The 19069-nt window shown below is 41.6% G+C and overlaps 1 protein-coding gene across 1 annotated transcript; it reads right to left on the reverse strand.

The window, feature by feature from the left end:
• Window positions 1-246: 246 nt before the first annotated feature.
• LOC140531973 (keratin, type II cytoskeletal 3-like) lies at window positions 247-13976 on the reverse strand. The gene is made up of 9 exons (XM_072650573.1): window positions 13392-13976; window positions 10005-10225; window positions 8573-8633; window positions 6675-6770; window positions 6082-6246; window positions 4082-4207; window positions 2930-3150; window positions 2103-2137; window positions 247-944 (listed from the first exon to the last, which is right to left on the reverse strand). Exons 1-9 carry the CDS (start codon window positions 13974-13976, stop codon window positions 643-645), a joined length of 1812 nt encoding a protein of 603 aa, XP_072506674.1. The 3' UTR covers window positions 247-642.
• Window positions 13977-19069: the final 5093 nt, after the last annotated feature.

A 19069-nucleotide genomic window follows, 5' to 3' on the forward strand; every position in this document is an offset into this window, starting at 1 on the left:
AGTGACCAGATATTCATCAGGATGACTGGAGATGGTCCAGGATGCAATGGGAGACCTTGGCCCTTTTAGGCTAAGGTTTTTTCAGGTATTCACTGTGGTGGATCAGTCCAATATGAACTCAGAAGGCTCTACAACAAGTCAGACACAATGACCTTGAAAAGTCCCTGTGACGCTACAACCTCCCCTGGCAAAACTACAAAAGAGGAGAAGGAAGCCGGAAGGACATCATGAAAACTAGAACTGAAATGTCTTAAACAATGCAGTTTATTGAAGAGGAATGACAGGGTGTTTCCCCCAGATCAGTATCATTCAAATAGAAAATCAAAGCATCTGGAGAAAGTAGTCTAGGCTGAGACTCTCCCATAGGACACAGGGCTTTCGGAGGCAGGCCCTGGACATTGGCCAAAGGCTTCATATGCTAGGCATAGACCCAACTGATACTTTCCAACACATCGCAAACCCTCTAACTTCCATGGCTATGGTCTCAACAGCTGAAAGATGCCAGAGCAGGGTGCAGAAGCAAGAAGAGGACTGGAAGCTATGTAGGAGTGAGGATAGCATAATGCAAAGTTTGATTAGCCTGGGCTAGAAAAGGGCACAGATGAACAGAATTGGGCTTTTGGTGGTTTACTCATGTGTAACTTAATATTTGTTGTTGGACCTCTGACTCCGGGTAGAGCTCTGTGAGGCTTGGATAGAGCTGCTACCACCCCCACTGAGAGCCCCAGAGCCTCCAGACTGGCCAGAGTATCCACCTCCAACGCTACAACTCCCACCAGAGCTCAAGCCCCCACTGGAACTGCCATAATGGCCCCCACTGCCTATCCGCTTGTTGCCCATCCCCCCACTGCCATAACTGCCCCCACTGGCGCCACTTCGACCACGTCCACCAGCTCCTCCTCCCATAGAAATACCGCTACTGCTGCTGCTGCTGTGGACCATTTCTGGAGAAAAAAATATACACATATATGAGATCAGGAACCTGGCATGACTTTCCACTAAACTCCTCTATCACATCTATACACACACACACACACACACACACACACACACACACACACACACACACACACCAGAGTTATAACTAGAAGTGTTGGTGCCCAGGGCAACCCAGTCCTTAAATCAATTTTAGAATTCATGGTGTAAAAATAATCCAAGGAACTTCAGATAAATTCAATTGAGCGGAAGAGGAATTAGTCATGATACTGTCTTCTACCTGCTGAAGGCATTCATGTATTAAATTTCTGCACTCCCAAAATTTAGGTGCCTTAGGCCAAAGCCCTGATTATCTTGTCCTAGCTATGGATCTCCCCTAAAACAATCCTTCTTGTTTCAAATTCACTGTGTGACCTTGGGAGAGAAATTATATTTCCTTAAGCCTAATCTACAAAATGAGGGATTGAACTAGAGAGTTTCAAGCTCTAATGCTATAGGGGTCCATCAATACCCACATTTCATCTTGTAGGAACTGCACCAATAGATGCCCTGTCAACTTCTATGACAAACAGTTAAGTGTCATGCTAAAGAAGATACCGAAATTTCTAATTAGACATGGGTTGGAGGAGGGGGCTTCCAAATCAGAAATGAAGATTGTATCGTGGAAAGTACACTAGCCTTGGAGACAACAAACCTGAGTTCAAATCCTGCCTTTGCTACTAATTAGGTCAAATGACCTTGAGCAAATAATTGGCATCTCTGGATCTCAGTTTTCTTGTCTGTAAAATGAAGCAGTTGGAATAAATGATCTATAATATCCTGCAGTTCTGCAACCATATGTTTTAGAAAGAATAAATACAGATTCCAGGAAAAGCATTGGAGGGCACTTGTATCCATTGTCTATATAGTGACTGCTGAGCCCTGATCTCTCAGGGAAAAGACTGGGAAGTCATATCAAACCCAGGGAAAGGGAGGAGACCAACCACTCCTGTTGTCATAGCTTATGGATCACTACTGATCCCAAATCTGGCTTGGCTCTCTATAACCCTGACTGTAGCCACTTTGGTCTCTCACTCCTCTCATCCTTCTCAAGTTGTAGTTTAAGAATCAATATCCTAAAATTTTACTTCTCTCACAGCTCCCCAAAGTAACAAACCAGTGCTTACCGATGCTCACAGTGTTTTGGCACTCTCCAGACATCCTGTTAAAGAAAAATCTCCAGCTGCACATTACTGATTCCAAGCTTAGATTTTTCCTTATCCCTCCCTTGGGTTACAATACAATCATCTTTGGTTCGATGAAGACCTTTCCCTATATGTCATCTTCCTTCTGGCTGAATTAGCTAGGGCCTTCCTACAATTCTCCTCTTTCTTAGGAAGAAGGAATTCTACATAGACTAGGAGGACTTTTCTGTATCTCCTTTTCCATAAACATTTTCAGAGCAGGACATTCTACAGCTTCCCTTGGGAATATTGTCTGGTGCTTCTGAGTCCTTAAAAATAGAATGTTCTTCCTGGTCTTCTAGCCTTACTCTTCCCCCTGGAGTTTTGAAGTGTTTAGCCTGAAGAGTAGGGAACAAGAAAATTGCTTTCTGATATCAGAAGGCCTGTGACATGGAAAAGGGATTAAATTTATACTACTTTACTACCCAGAAGAATAAAGATCAGAGAAGGGAAATTACACATAGAGGCTGACATTAAATTAATGACAATTTGAATTGTAAAAAATATGGAAATGGCTGATTCAAGGCACAGTGAGTTCCCCATCTCTAGAGGTCAATAAGAGGAAGTAAGATGGCTTCTTCTCAGAGATGTTGTTTAAGGAGCTCATGACTTGGGTAGGAGGTTGGTCTAGATGATAACCTAAATGCATACCAAGATTCTCTGTCTCCTCTACCCCCAACTCCTTCAAGCTTAAGGACTTAAAAAAAAATCTCCTTCTAGTCCATATCTCTTTGGACCAAACCAGACTCCACTTCTAACTGTGGCCCCACCTGCACTCCTCTCCCTCCAGCAGCTTCCTGTAGGTGGCAATCTCCATGTCCAGGGCTAGTTTGACTGACATGAGCTCCTGATAATCACGAAGTAATCGGGCCAGGTCATCCTTGGCCTGCTGCAGTGCAGCCTTGAGTTCCACCACCTTGGCATTGGCATCCTTGAGAGCCGTCTCCCCACGCTGCTCAGCATCGGCAATGGCTGCTTGAAGGTTGGTATTCTGAGGGGGAAAGGATGGGAATGGCAATGAGGGAGTAAGAAGAGAAGGAGAATAGTGACATTAGCAGCATTTCATTCTTCGGATGTGTACTTCTCATGTCTGGAAAAGTATGACTGGAGAGTGATCAGTTTATGTTTATATGTGACTTTATCATTTACAGAGCACAGTCCTCATAACAGCTCTGTGAAATAAATACGTCTCATTCTTCCTACTTTCCATCTATATTTTATTCCATATATATTCCATATATATTTCCATATAACTAATCAACAATCAGGTCTGTTGATCCTAGGGTACAATATTCTTTCTACCATTGAAAAGCTATCCCTGCCAAGAAGCTTGCCTGAATTAAAGGGAAAAAATGGCTACATCTTCTCAGTCTCCACCCACCTACCTAATCTGGACATGGGGCTTCCATGGCCATCCCCCCCACACCTGTACTTACATCTTGGCTTTGCTGTCTAAATATTTGTGTTATCTTTTATATTTTAGTGATGTTTCCTACATTAGCCTTCTTCGGGCTTCCATAGAGCAAGACCTGAGAGTGGTCACTATCCTGATGAAGCTCCCAGGACAGGATCGCACACAATTGGATAGGTGGAGGGTCACTGATCAATAATCAACCAACAAACATTTATTGAATATTTATGAACCAAGAGCTTCCCACACAGATAACTAGGCCTTTTACTTTCACTTTCAATAACCATGTTTTGTGACTTAAGCTTAAGCCATAATAATAACTTATGATAATAGCTGACACATAAAATTTGCAAAGCTTTTTATATACATTATCTCATTTGGACCTTCCCATTTTACAGATGAGGAAACCAAGACTCAGAGAGGAGAAATAATTTGCTCAGAGTCACAGTGTCAGAGATCAGACTTGAATCCAGGTCTTCCTGACTCCAAGTCTCTCCCTCCATGTACCCACCTGCTTCTTGACATTCTCAATTTCAGCTCGAAGCCTCTGGATCATCCTGTTGAGCTCAGAGATCTCATTCTTGATGTTTTTCAGGTCATCCCCATGCCTGCCAGCTGTGTTTTCCAGCTCTCCCAGCTAATAGTCAAAAAACAAACTCGTAGTCAGAGCACCAGAAGGAACCTTAGATAGTTTGATCAAAGAGGGAAGATGACTTCCCCAAAGTTACATAGCAGACTGAACCCCATGCACCCTTGCTTTCACAACAGTTTATACCATGTCATCACCACTCTTTGATGGACAGCACCACAATCTGGTGGTTCTAGAACCCAGAACCTGACTCAATTTCAAGTTGATGCAACCACCCAAGATGGGGAATTTCTTACTGTTCTGGTGTAACCAACTGAGGAGAATCTGCATGGAGCTCTTTGGGTGAACAAAGAAAGTATAGGTTCACCCCATTTCCTCTAACTGCATAGTAGAGAGGGCATTTTGAATTCTGCATCAAGAGCAGATACTAAAGGAAGTGAGCTTGGAATTCAATAAAGACTTAGGCTGGACCACTTTTTTGTGAAGAACCTCTTTGGCAGCCAGGTAAAATCTATTGCCCCCCACTTTCTCAGAATAATTCTTTTAAGTGTGTAAACACAGAGCATTAAGAAAATCAATTATAATGAAATAGTTTTTAAACACATTTAGAGAAAGAGAAAGAAGGGAGAGAAGAAGAAGAGTGAGAGATGAGTATGCAACTAAAAAAACTAGAAAAAGAACACATTTTAAATCTCCAATTAAACACCAGATTAGAAATGCTGAGAACCAAAGGAGAGATCAATAAAATTGAAATAAAAAACTATTGAACAAATAAATAAAACTAAGAGCTGGTTTTATGAAAAAAACAATAAAGTAGATAAACTTTTAGTTAATTTGATTAAAAAAGAAGAAAACCAAATTATCAGTATCAAAAATGAAAAAGGCGCATTCACCACCAATGAAGGAGAAATTAAAACAATAATTAGGAATCATTTTGCCCAACTGAATGACAATAAGTTTGACAGTCTTAGTGAAATGAGTGAATATTTACAAAAATATAAATTGCCCAGATTAACAGAAGAGAAAATAAAATACTTAAATAGCTCCATTTCAGAAAAAGAAATTGAACAAGCCATCAATGAACTCCCAAGGAAAAAATCTCCAAGGCCAGATGGATTTACTAATTCTATCAAAGCAAATTCTATCAAACATTTAAAGAAAAATTAATTTCAGTACTATGTAGACCATTTGGGGAAAATAAGTGAAAAAGTCCTAACAAATTCTTTTTATGATAAAAATATGGTACTGATACCCAAACCAGGAAGAGTTAGAACAAAGAAAGAAAATTATAGATCAATTTCCCTAATGAATATAGAGGCAAAACTTTTAAATGAAATATTTGCAAAAAATTATAGCAACTTATTATGAGACTAATACACTATGACCAGGTACAATTCATACCAGCCAAGCAGGAGGGGGGGGGGGGGCGGGGAGAGAGAGAAAGATTCATGGACTCCAGGTTAGGATCCCCTGGGTTAGAAAGGTTTCTGTTTTGTATTTAGCAATGATCAGGAAAAGAATTCCATGATAGCTACAGTAGACAACTGAGAGGAATGGTAGAATCTTTCCCTCTAAGGGATTATGAAAAATACCTCTAACTCTCATTAATAAAACTTCAGATTTGCAAATCACTTTCCTTGCCCTATAAAGAAGGTCACACAAGTATTACTCTCCCCATTTTGAAGATGAAGAATCAGCCTCAGAGAGATGGGGCTACCCAGAGTAACGCAACTAGAAAGTGGCCAGTCTGGAGTTCAAACCCAGGTTTTCTGACTTTCAGTTAGAAATAACATATGGGGCTCTACTATATGGTAAGTCTGGATTGTCAGAAGCAGGAGCCTGCTCTCAACAATTCCTTACCCCAGCTCTAGGGTCCTAGGACACAAGAAGTTTCCCCAGACTAATGAACCAGCATCACTTACTTTACTCTGGTACAGGGCCACGGTCTCAGCCTTGCTTCTCTGGGCAATCTCCTCATATTGTGCTTGGACTTCATTGATGATGCTATCCAGGTCTAGGAATCGGTTGTTGTCCATGGACAGGATCACAGAGGTGTCACTGATATCTGACTGCATCTGGGACAACTCCTGCAAACCCACATGGATACATTCACTCCCAGATAGGGTCTATGGGCACTGAAAACCATCAGAGGTGGTGGAAAAGGAGAAGAAGGAGGAAGAGGAAGAGGAGAAGGAAAGTCAGAACCAGGAAATAGAAAGAAGACTCAGGGATGACTGGAAAACATCTGAGTCTAACCAGGGTAGCACTGACTATAGGATGTGGAGTAGATAACGGATTCCAGCAACAGGGACTGCAGCTATATAACAAGACTTTCCTGAAGGTCCCACAAAGAGAGGTTAGAAAAGCTCACTAAGGTTGGTCATTGTTGGCTCAGGAGAACAGATTTGAGCAGGATTCTTGAGATGGAGTCTTTCTAATAGAAGTTTCTAAGCCCTTGTTTAAGAAGCCAGAAGGCAAGTAAGTAACAAGGATAGGAAGTTAGAAGAGAACTTACTGCATCGTACAAGGTCTTTAGGAAGCTGATCTCATCCGTCACGTTGTTCACTTTGGCCTCCAGTTCTACTTTGTTCATGTAAGCAGCATCTACATCCTGTCAAAGAATTCAGTTGGTCTGAATTGTGCTCTGGGTGACTCATCACATAGGGAATGAGAGATCCAGAGAGAAAAGGATTGCAGATCCACTGCCAGAAGGATCCTTGGAGTTCAAATCCAGCCTCAAACACTTACTAGCTTTTTGATTCAGGGCAAGTCACTTAACTTGATTTGCCAAGTTCCCTCATCTGTAAAATAATCTGGAAAAGGAAATGGCAAACTACTCCAAACTCCTATGTCAAGGAAACCCCAAATGGGTTCATGAAGAGTCAGACATAACTAATTGACTAAACAATACAACACTTTAAGCTTCTCAAAGCCCTTTCCATACATCTCATCTGATCTTTACAACAACCCTCAGTCTACAGATGAAGAAACTGAGGTTCAGAGATTACACGATTTGCCCAGGGTTGCACAGCTGTCCTTTATATTAAAATTAGCTCCTCCTGACTCCATATCTAGGACTCTCTGACCACATCATACTGCTTCTCCAAGGAATGGTACTGACCTTTAAAGCAAGTGAGTAATTTGAATTTAAGAACTCATGTCCAGGGAAGTTTTAAGATGAGCTAAAAGCAATTTTAACTCTCCAAAGAAGGATGTACTTCAGACTCTTACAGTTCTTTAAATTGAAAGACCAAGAACCTATTAATAAATAAACCAAGAATATTGACTACTAATACTAATACTGCTACTAAGTGCTCCAATTTCTCCAGCATCCAAGATTTACAAAGAACTTTTTCCTTACAACAATCCAGAAAGAAAGGCAGTGCACTTGTATGTGATATTAATACTTTCCTGTCCATTCTATGCCTGTTTCTTTTATTTTGTCATCCAGCTCAATTCAGTTTAATTCCATCTTTCTAGCTATCCTTGACTTAACCTGTCTGTGTACACTCCACATGAGTAAGCTGAGTTTCAGATTACATGCTCATAGTTATACAACTAGCAAATAGCAGACTTTCTCTATTTGTACATTTTGTTAGCATAACTTAAAATGCAATCATATTTGAAAATTCAATAAGGCCATCTTGGAGGGATGACCCATAGGGGAAGCTTGGTATTTCATTCATTTTTCCTGAGGGATGGAGAGAGAAAAGTAATAGCTTTCCCCTAAATACTGGACACTCTGTCTTATGATAGGGCCTCTTCAGGAGGACTTCTACCTGCCCAGGAGGCAAATATCACCCTGAATCCTGATTCCTCCTGGTTTCCCCAGCTCTCCAGATTCAAAGTGAGAGATGAGTTGATGATAAGGTATAAAGCAGAGCTTCTTAACCTGGAGTCCACAAACCTTTTGTAATATTTGGATAATTATTTTGTAATAGAATTTGTTTCCCTTGTATTCCTATGTTTTTTTTGAAAAAGTGCATGCCTGTAAAAGAATTATTCTGAGGAGTTCATAGAATTCACCTCACTGCCAAGGGGCCTATCACACACACACACACACACACACACACACACACGCAAAAGTTAAGAACCCCTGGTATAGAGGAAATAACCCCAGGGTGACACCTCGAAGACTTGGTTTCTAGTGTCCATAATTACCAACTATGTAACCTTGGGCAAATCATTTCATCTCTAACCATCAGTTACTTCATCGATAGGTTGAGGGAACTGGACTAGCTAGATGAACCCTGCATTCCCTTCCAGCTATAACATTGTAGGAGTCTGATATTTACTAATGCTTCTTCCTGTCTTTCCAGTTGCAAAGTTGGCAACTGGACCTCCCTCCACCTCCCAGCCACACACACCACTGTGAGGTCCCCAGGGAAAGCGAGTGGGAGTGTGGACCCTCACCTTCTTAAGAATCACAAAGTCATTCTCAGCAGCAGTGCGTTTGTTGATCTCCTCTTCATACCTGTGGGGGAAAAAAAGACATTTCATGTCAGAATCTTCCTCATAATGATCAGGAAAACCAGACTGGCCAGTAGCACCCAGTCTCTACTGCAAAGACATGGAGTTTTTCTTTGGGGGAAAAGAAAAACATTCAAATGATGAATTAACTATTGCACACTCTCCTAAAGTCTTCTTCTCCAAAGAAATCTCTCCTGGATCGATCAGGGAAGAAACCTACCTCTCTTGAAGTTAAGATCACTTCCCCATCCTGTACTTCCCTTCATTTTCCCCTCCCAAATTGGGTTTACCCTAATTTGCTTACCCCAGACTCAGTCGTATGTGATGTTAATCTTTTCCTGTCCATTCTATGCCTGTTGTTTTTACTCTGTCATCCAGCTCAATTCAGTTCAGTTCCATCTTTCTGTCTTTGACTTATCTATGTCTATGGTTCTATCTTAGACTATGAGTCCTTGAGGACAGGGACTACATAAGTGTAGTGTCTCTGTCTGTCAACATTATGACAGAAAAATGTTTTGAAAGATTACAGCCTCCTACCAGCTTCAGTGTGAATTACACTGACCAGGGATGTGCTCCCTAGCCACCTATGTGTCCAAGGCCAGAAAGAACCAAGGGAGCATTAAACCAATACAGGTGTCCACTGTTCTGATCATAGACTGCTCAAGAGCTGTAGGGATGGGAGATGAGGGTAAATAAAGAATTTAAGAAAAGAAGTCTTGGGGGAGCAAAACATAGGCAAAGTCTAGGAAAGCTTCCTGGATTAGGAGTTATTTAAAAGATGAGGATAGGAATTATTCAAATGATGAGAAAGAAATTGCTTCCAGGCAGAGGGTGGAGGTGGAGAGAGGAATAGAAGGGAGGCTGATTGGAGAAAACATCAGATGGAAAGTCAGAAGGGACCATTTAGGAACCTAGTCATCTCAATCTAGAGGAGAGAAAGTAGACCCTAAGAGGATGATATCACAGAGCCAGGAATTAGCAAAACAGGGCCTAGCACCCAGGTCTCCCCTGAGTTTCAGTCCAGAACTCCTCCTGCTTTACCATACTATCTTCACTTGAAATTCAGGGGTATGGGGAAACCATTGTGGGGAGGCAGGATGATCACGCTGGGATCCTTCCAGAGAGGTCAAGACACAAAGTGGAGTGCCTAAGCAGACTCAGGCCAAAGCCAGGACTTGAACTCAGATCGCCTGACCTTCAGTCTAGTATCTTTTCCTTCACACAAAGGGCAAATCACTAACTTCTCTGGGTCTCAGTTCCCTCATCTGTAAAATGAAAGGGTTGGATGACATGCCCTCTGATGTCTTTTCCAGATCCAAATCTATGATCCTCCCACCCAGACGCCGGCTAAGCTACAGCTAGAGATGAAACTCACTTCTTCTTGAAGTCCTCAACCAGGTCTTCCATACTGCACAACTCCCCACTCAGCTTGTTTTTTTCATTAACCAGACCATCCAGGTAGGACCTGAGGCTGCTGATGTAGTTCTCATAGAAGGGGTCGAGGTTCTGGGTGTTGGAGTCAGAAGGGGAGCCATGGTCCTGCAGTAGCTGCCACTTGGTCTCCAGCACTTGGTTCTGTTGTTCTAGGAACCGGACCTGTGGACCAAAAAGGAGAGACTATCAGTACCCTCCTGAACTCTTCCAGTGCACTGTTGGCCAAGATCCATCCCCCAGAAAACTCTTTGATTGGTTACTGTAGTCCAAGGAGTCAGAAGACCTAGGTTCCAGTCCTGGCTTGACCAGTTACTATCCATCTAACTTCAGTCATTTAACTACACTGAGTCTCAGTCTCATCAGCAAAATAGGGATAATGACACTTGAACTAATGAACACACCAACTACTGCAGAATCCAATGAGGAAATGAATATAAAAGCACTTAGGAACCATAAAAGTCAACTCAGTGTCTGTTCTTATTACCATGAGAGGTATATATATTATATCATATATCATATTATGTTACATTGTATTATATAGTATTATATCATCATATCATATTATATCATCTCATACTATATTGTATCCAACCTATTATATTATATCATCATATCATATTGTATTATATCATATCATATTATACTATATCATATTACATTATATTAAATTATATTAATTATATTATGTTATATTATACTATATTATATTATAATATACAATATTATGCTGTGCTATGTTGCATTATGCTATACTATGCTATATTATACTATACTATATTATAACATTGTACTAGTGTATTATATATGAAACATATGTATGATATATGAAACATAGCATATTAAGGAAATGGTAAACTACTCCAGCATCTTTGCCAATAAAATCCCAACAAACCCTTATCAGTCTCTTCTACGAAATGTGGATAATGCCTGCTCTTAAAAGCCCCTCCTTCTCCCCATCCCAGGTTCAGATAAATATATGTGAATACATTGAAGAAACATTTGTGGTGTGCTTACTATTGCAAGGTATTCTGCTAAGCAGAATAAGATGCTTCATGTCTTATAGAAGATAAAACACAGTACCTACTAAATATGATTGGAGGGATGCTGAGAAGATCCAACAGCCTCACATCACTTTCCCATTCATATGTAAGGTTCCACCATTAGACAGTGACACCTTTGCCGTAAAGTAACCCTCTCCCTTCAACTGTCTTTTACAACACTAATATCAGGTTGTCTTCCTGGGAAGAGGGGAGTGGGAGGAAACAAGCATTTATTAAGCCCCTACTATGTGCCAAGTACAATGCTAAGCACTTTATAAATATTATCTCATTTGATCCTCACAACAACCCTGGGAGGCAAGTGTGCTATTATTATCCCAATTTTACAGTTCAGGAAACTGAGGCAGACAGAGACTTGCCCAGGGTCACACAGCCAGTAAATATTGTAAGCTGGATTTGAACTTAGGTCTTCCTGGTTTCAGGTCCATCGCTCTATCTATTATCCAGCCTAGCTGTCCATGAATGAGTTTTGTCAGGCAGCTTGAGAAGGGGATAGGAAAGAAAGGCAGGAAAATTTGAATATTAGAGCCAGAAAGCAGTTTAGAGTCCAGCCAACCACCTCATTTTATAGAGGTGGAAACTGACTATCTGGAAATTTGCCCAAGAACCCAGATTTTATTAGTAGCAAATCCAGAATTCTTTCTACTCCTCCTTGAAGTAGAAATTGCCAAATGTGTATGAGGTTAGAGGTTTGGTTTGGGTGTTTTATGGGAAGGAAGAAAAGGAGTAGAAAAAGAGAACAAATTTCTACTTCACAGTTATTCCTGAGGCCAACTCGACTAAAACTGCATGTTCCCGCTAAAGGTTTTTGGATGCCTCTTTTTACTTTATCATCATAATATTAATGGCTCACATTCCTATACATTTTGAAGTTCTATCTCATTATATCCTCATTAAAAAAACTTATAAAGTAGGTAGTACAATATTATTCATGCCCATTTTACATATGACAAACTGAGACTCAGAGATAAAGTATCTTGCAAAAGGTCACAAGGCTAGTCATCTGAGAGCGAGGTTTCAAATAGTGTAATGCTTCCCATCTGTACACATTTAACCTAATAAGACCCTACTTCCTCAGACTGAGGAATAAATGTGTGGACGAAACAGCTTACATTAATTATCAAAATTGTTATCTATTTGATTATTTATCTCAAAACTACAGAAAGAACCACATTTTTATCAGAGTTCCCAAATCATTTCTCTTTGACCTTGGAGATCTTTTTTTCCTCCTCAGATGTGCCAGAATTTGGGTCATTATCAACCCTTCATAACAAATAATGGTATTGACCTGCAAGGACTTGTCTTAGAAAGAGTTCTAGTGGGGGGAAAATTTTGCTTTTTGAGTCAAAAAAAAACCTGGATTTCAGTTCTAGCCCTTACACTTCTTAGCCCTGACACCCTGAATAAGTCACTTAATCTCTGAGCCTCAGTCTTCTCATCTGTAAAAATTAAGTAATATTTTTACGAGGTTTGTGAAGAAAGTGCTTTATAGACAGTAAAACCTTCTAGAAATAAGGGCTATTACTATCTATCCATTTTGCCATTATGGTCCCAGCTCTAACTCTTTTTCTTCCCATAACCCAGGGATAGAGAGCATCACCTCTCTGGCTGAGGCAAGGTTAGTTTTGACAGAGTTGTCCTCACTCTTTCTAAGTTGACTAGCTCATGTTTACCCAAGTATAGCTAGGAAAACTAAAGAAGTTTAGTCTCAAAGACCTTCTTCTCCCCAGCAAACCCTGCTAAGCTGAGCCAATGCTGTGGACAAAGGATGTGAGCAGAGTGGCCATGTTAACATGGAAAACAAAATTTGTCATTGATGAGAACTGATTGATCACTGTGAAATTTCTGGAAGTTGCCACTAAGCTAAGCTAGTTTGCTATCTCAAGATAGCCATAGAATGGTAGATTTAGTACAATTGGATAGGACCTTAGCAATTTTCTAGGTAAATTGCCTCACTTTGCACATGAAATAATCAAGGCACAGCAAAAGTCATAGATCCTTAGATCTAGATCCTTTAGATCCAAATAGATCCAGATCTTTTAGATCAGAAAGGGACCTTCGAGGTCCTCAGGTTCAACAGTTTAATTTTACAGATGAGGAATTGTCAGAAGTGACTGACCTGACCACTACATAGATGGTAGATAACAGAGTCAACGTTTAAACCTGCATCCTGAATCCAAGTCAAGCACACTTTACGTCATAGTACAAAATCTGAGAAGATGCTAGGGTACCAAGTTTCCTCATTGCCTCATTACTTCAAGTTAACTCACCTTGTCAATAAAGGCAGCAAATTTGTTATTGAGGGTCTTGATCTGCTCCTTCTCTTGAGTCTTCACCTGCCCAAACTGGGGGTCAATCTCCACATTGAGGGGCTTTAGGAGACTCTGGTTGACAGTCACTTCATGGATTCCGCCAGGGAAACCACCAGGACCACTGAAGCCACCAAAGCCACCAGGGCCACCAAAGCCACCAATTCCTCCTCCAAAGCCACCAGCTCCTCCCCCAAAGCCACCAGCTCCCCCTCTAGAACCACCAGCTCCAAATCCACTCCCCCCAAAGCCACAACTTCGGCCACCACCAAATCCCCCTGCCTGGTAGCTACCCCCAGCTACACTGTAGGAGATCTTCTTGTTTCCCCCAAGGGAGTAGAGGCTCCTACTGCCAAAACCCAACATGGCACAGGCTGAGGAGCCACCACTGCCACCACGTCCTCCATATCGAGAAGCAGATGTCGACTTGCCAGAGCTGATGCGACTCTTGCTGGAAACCACAGCAGACTGGCCACTGAATCCCTGGCGTTGCCCTCCGTTGGACGTCCTACAAGATTGTTGGCTATAACTGACTTGGCGGCTCATGGTTATAGACTCCAAAAGAAAGATGAACTCAGAGTACTGCGAGGAGGAAGGCTGGAGGATACTCAGAAACCTTCTGAAGCTCAAAGCCCAGGATGGCTCCTTATATGAGGCCAGGGAGTTTGGCTAGCTACTTCTGAGCCAGCGACCTAATTGAAGGAATTAACGGGCTGGGTTTGCCTGGCAGCAACAGAGGGAATCCAAAACTAGCAACACGCCTTGATAATCACTCAAAATTCCCAAATTGCTTTGTGTTACTGGGGTTACTCAATGAAAATAAGCTTGTGTTGGAAAAGGGGCCTTCCTGCAGGGGCTGACACAGCCCCAAATCCCCAGAGTGCCTCACAGTCAGGTTTTGGGGATTTCTAGGTCAGCATTTCTCTGGTCCTCCTAATCCTTCATGGTGACCCTACTTTCCCTTCTCATTCATCACTACACATCCACGTAACGCATTCACTTTGGGAGACCATATATGTAGGACCACGGAACTAGGGGTCAGATAACCTGCATCCTAACTCCACACTCTGCAAATCACCTCTGCTTTCTGAGCCTCAGTTTCTTTATTTGAAAAAAAGACTAGTTTCAGCAATTTACCTTAATTGTTTTCAAAGTACTAAAGGGGTAAGTGGAGGGTGGGAAAGCAGGGGGAAGGGGGAGGTTTTGTGGAGCTACGTCCGAGATATCAAAAAGGATTGATTTTTTTAAAGGGAATTAAATGGACATTGAAGAACGGGATATGATAGATGCTCCCTCTGAGATCCCCATGATATTATCTGCATCTGAACAGAGCAAGTAGGAAGTCCAGTCTCCCAGGAAACTTCCTTTTTGTGGACAGTCCAGTCATTCTCAGAACTTATTTTCTTCCCAATTGAGTTTTTTCCTTGGTGCCTCCAAGGAATTGTTTCTTCTTCCCTTTGCTTTGCATGCATCCCCACCTGCACCTCCATCCCACATCTAAAGATGATTTTCTATTTAGCCCTAAGGACATACCCACATGAAGACACTACCCCCTAAACCCTAAAAAGCCTTTTTACTTCCTTCCAGGATTCATATTCTACCAGGAGACCCCACTTTTTAAAAAATATGACCATAATTATTAAATGCCTGTACCTCATGTCTCACTGCCCTCGTCCCTTCATTCAGCAGGTTCTTCTGGTAAGTCCAGACTAACAAATGCCCCACTACATGTAATACTGGGTTTTCACCTCGTGTGATCCATTTTGATGACACTGTCTCCATAAAGGAAGGAATAAACATTTATATAGTTTCTACAAAGTCCCAGGTACTATGACCATGAGTGTCTCAAACTGAGGGACACCTGGTCCCCTCTCTTTCTTCTCCCGCCACCCCCACCATACTGCCTAGCAGGCTTCTTCACTCCCTTCTTAAACTGATGGTTTACCCCACCCCCTATGAACTTTGGCCTCCCTACTTAAGAATATCCTCCCTTTATCTCTCTGGGCCCACCACTGCCATGGTGGGGGTGACATGGGAGATGGCAAAGGACTGCTTAGCATGGCATGCGCACATCAGAGAAGGTGCTGTGCTCTATGAACAAAACAGAATTGAGACAGCTCAAAGGAAATGTAGGATGCACAAATTTGGAGTAACCATCCCAAATGTTCACATGGACTATTTGTGCCCAACCGGGTAGTAGAGCATTCTGAGTTTGTGTTGATCTGATCAGTCACAGCTGCACACATTAAAACTTGACTCTAGCATAGTGATGTCATTTTGGTCCTCTTTGAGAATGAAGGACAACAACCATCCAACCAACTAGCCGCTACCTGGGCTGCTGAAATCAAATAAAAAATTTCATTCTTTCAGAAGTCTTTCCCCATTTAACCTCGCCGGCCCTGATCATACTTTTCCTCTGTCTGCTCTCAGTTTGTGCGCTCAGCAATAATTCCTACACTGATGACATTTCACAATTTACAATTTTTTTTCACAACAATCCTGAGACAGGCATTTCAGGCATTATTGTCCCCATTTTACATATGAGAAAACTGAGACTTGAGATTAATTGGCTTTTCTAATCCCATAGCTAGTACAAGTGTCTGAGAAGGATATCAGATCAAAATCCTCTGACTCTAAGTCCAGTGTTCATTCCATAATTTGAACTGCCTTGTGGAGAACTAGAAGGCTGCAGTTGTTAATAAGTTTGATTATAAAGAAATATAGTCCTGTCGCTATCAAATACTCAAACTAACTCAAGTAGTACAGAACAGATTTTTAAAGTGCTGCCAACTTCCTTTCCCTCTGCCATGCCCTCCCACCTTCACCCCCAATATACTCAGGCAGTCCTTCAAATAAAGAGGATCCCCAAAATGGCATCCTGCCACTAAGACTGCTTCCACACAGCCCATCAAAAATGACCAGTCCTGGCTCCCATTTCCTCAACACTTCTGTTCAATAGCAATGAACTAATCTGAGAAACTGATCCTTGCTAAGTGTTAATATCTTATATCATTTGGGTGGGTTTTGTTTGGGTGATTTTGTATTTGGAGGGAGGTTGGGACATACTGGTGGTGATAAGGAATTACTAGGAAGCAACTTCCTTTTCCCATGCATATGGATACCTTCTCAGAGTGGCAATCTCCCATTTCACCCCCTTTCAGCAGTTATGTGAATCAAAACTATTTTCATATCATTATGAAATTACTTTATTATTATTATGACTTTACTAGTGTAAATACCAATAGATACACTCACATAAACAGAAGTTCTTTGGTGGGGATTGGCAAGCGATCCTCAGTAAAGGGTCCAGAATGTTTGAAAACCCCTGGTTAGAGAATTCCCTAAAGCACTGGAAGATTCATGATTTCCTTTGGGTTGTGAAACTAGTGTTTGTCAAAGGCAGAGTTTGAGTTCAAGTTTTTCTGACTCTGAGACATGCTCACTATCTACTCTCTCATCATCATCATCATCTTCTTCTTCTTCTTCTATTCAGTAGTGTCTGCCTCTTCATGACCCCATTTAGGGTTTTCTTGGCAAAGATACTGGAGTGGTTCACCATTTCCTTCTCTAGCTCATTTTACAGATGATGAATTTGAGTCAAACTGGCTTAACTGACTTGCCCAGAGTCACTCATCTATTAAGTGTCTGAGATCAGATTTGAACTCAGGAAGAGGAGTCTTCCTGACTCCAGGCCCAACACTCTAGCCCCTGCACCACCTAACTGCCCCAATTCTCTCATGCTACTCCTTGTAAAGAATCTATTCACATATTAGCAGGGATCTTCAGTGCCTTAAGCCGAAGACTGAGCATTGTATAATGGAAAGAGCCCTTGAACTGAATGTCAAGAGACCTGGATTCTTCCAGACCTATCTAGAGCATGCATCATGGGTCTGGTGTGCTGGCAAAAATGGATCATGCTCTATGCAGGTGTATGATAGCACTATATGGTTGCAAATCTGTTTAGTTCCTCTCAACTACCCTGTGAAGTAATGAGAAATGGAACAAAGATTTATTAAGCACCTATGTGCTAGGTGTTGTGCTAAGTACTTTACAAATATTATCTCATTTGATCTTTGTAACAGCCCTGAGACATGGATATGCTATTATCCTCACTTTACAGGAGACTGAGGCAGACAAAGGTTAAGTGACTTGCCCAGGGTCACATGGCTGGTAAGTGTCTAAGGCTGGATTTGAACTCAGGTGTTCCTGACTCCATGCCCAGTGCTCTATCCATTGAGCCACCAGTTGTCTCCATGAGGTAGGTAATGATTCTATGCCCTTAAGCAAGTCATTTCTTTTCTCTAAGCCTCAGTTTCCTCCTCTGTAAAATGAAAGAGCTGTACTAAATGACTCATCATGAAGATCCCTTATGGCTCTCAGATGACAATGAAGAGTCCATTTCAAATCACAGCTGTGAATCTGGGAACTGACACTAAGTGGCTCTGTGACTTTGGACAAGACTCCCTCTCTGGACCTCAGAATTTGTCTTATAAAATAAAGGGGCTAGATAAGATCATCTTCAAAATTCTTCCATTGCTCTAATGACTTAAATTCTAGCAGAGAACCAAATTCAACTGGAGAAATCTGTTTCTCTTGGAAAAATTAAGAATGTGATTGGTTAGAAGCAACTTCTCAATCACCTTGGCAAACCAGAGGAGTATTCCTGGGGGACAGAGGGTGTCAAAGGAAGACAGAGACAGAGTGAGACAGAGAGAGACAGAGACAGGAAGAGAAAGATTGCTTTTTGATGTCTTTTAAAAATCATACCACATTGACCACTGGTCATTCTGACTTTAAGCAAGACCCATCTTTTCACTTCAATATGCAGATTCTGTAGGGTCTCAAGAAGGACTATTCACAGCATGACAGTTATCCAGTGAAATATAGAAACCAACTAATATAATTTTGGCACAATTGATTTATGGCAGATGAATCATAGAGGAGGACACTTCTGTCCATTCCACGAGGATCATCAGGGACCTCGCCCAGCTTGAGTTGGCCAAGAAGGAAGTCTTTATTTTAATCACTAAAAATTAATTTCAAAGAGTTTGGGGTGAAAGTTTGGGACTATAATGAGCGTCCTTCCCAAATCCCTGCTTCTTGCCAAGACTGGCAGCTAATCTCCTCCAGGGGCAGAGAATAAAAACTCTACACTTCCCCCTTTCCCAGTCATTTCTACAAACCATCAAAGACGTAAATGTGAGAAGACAAAGGCAGTGCTGCTGACCTGCTATGCTAATGATCTGGAATAGTTAGAATGGCATCCTGGATTGGACTACTCCAGATGGCAATTGACTGGAGATCTTATGGGATAACCTCCATCTTCTACCCATTTCTAGAGGAAGATGAAGTATTCAATGAAACTTTCATTGAGTCCCAGCTATGTGCAGACTACTGCACTAGGCAACTGGGAGATACAAGATGAATGAATAAGACTTGGCCCTTCTCCAGGTGGAATTTTCTGTCTATGCAGCCATGATCATTTGGCAAAATGGAAATGTGTCCATTGCGACTTGGAGTCACTCTCACTAAAGGCATGAGAGAATAGAATGCTGTCCTTGGCACCAAGGAGAACCAAAGAAGGAAAGGGATATGGTCTCTGCTCCCCAAGAGCTACCATCCTGAGGACACAGATGTCA

The sequence above is a fragment of the Notamacropus eugenii genome, chromosome 3 (genome assembly GCF_028372415.1).
Source record: "Notamacropus eugenii isolate mMacEug1 chromosome 3, mMacEug1.pri_v2, whole genome shotgun sequence".
NCBI classification, from domain to species: domain Eukaryota; kingdom Metazoa; phylum Chordata; class Mammalia; order Diprotodontia; family Macropodidae; genus Notamacropus; species Notamacropus eugenii.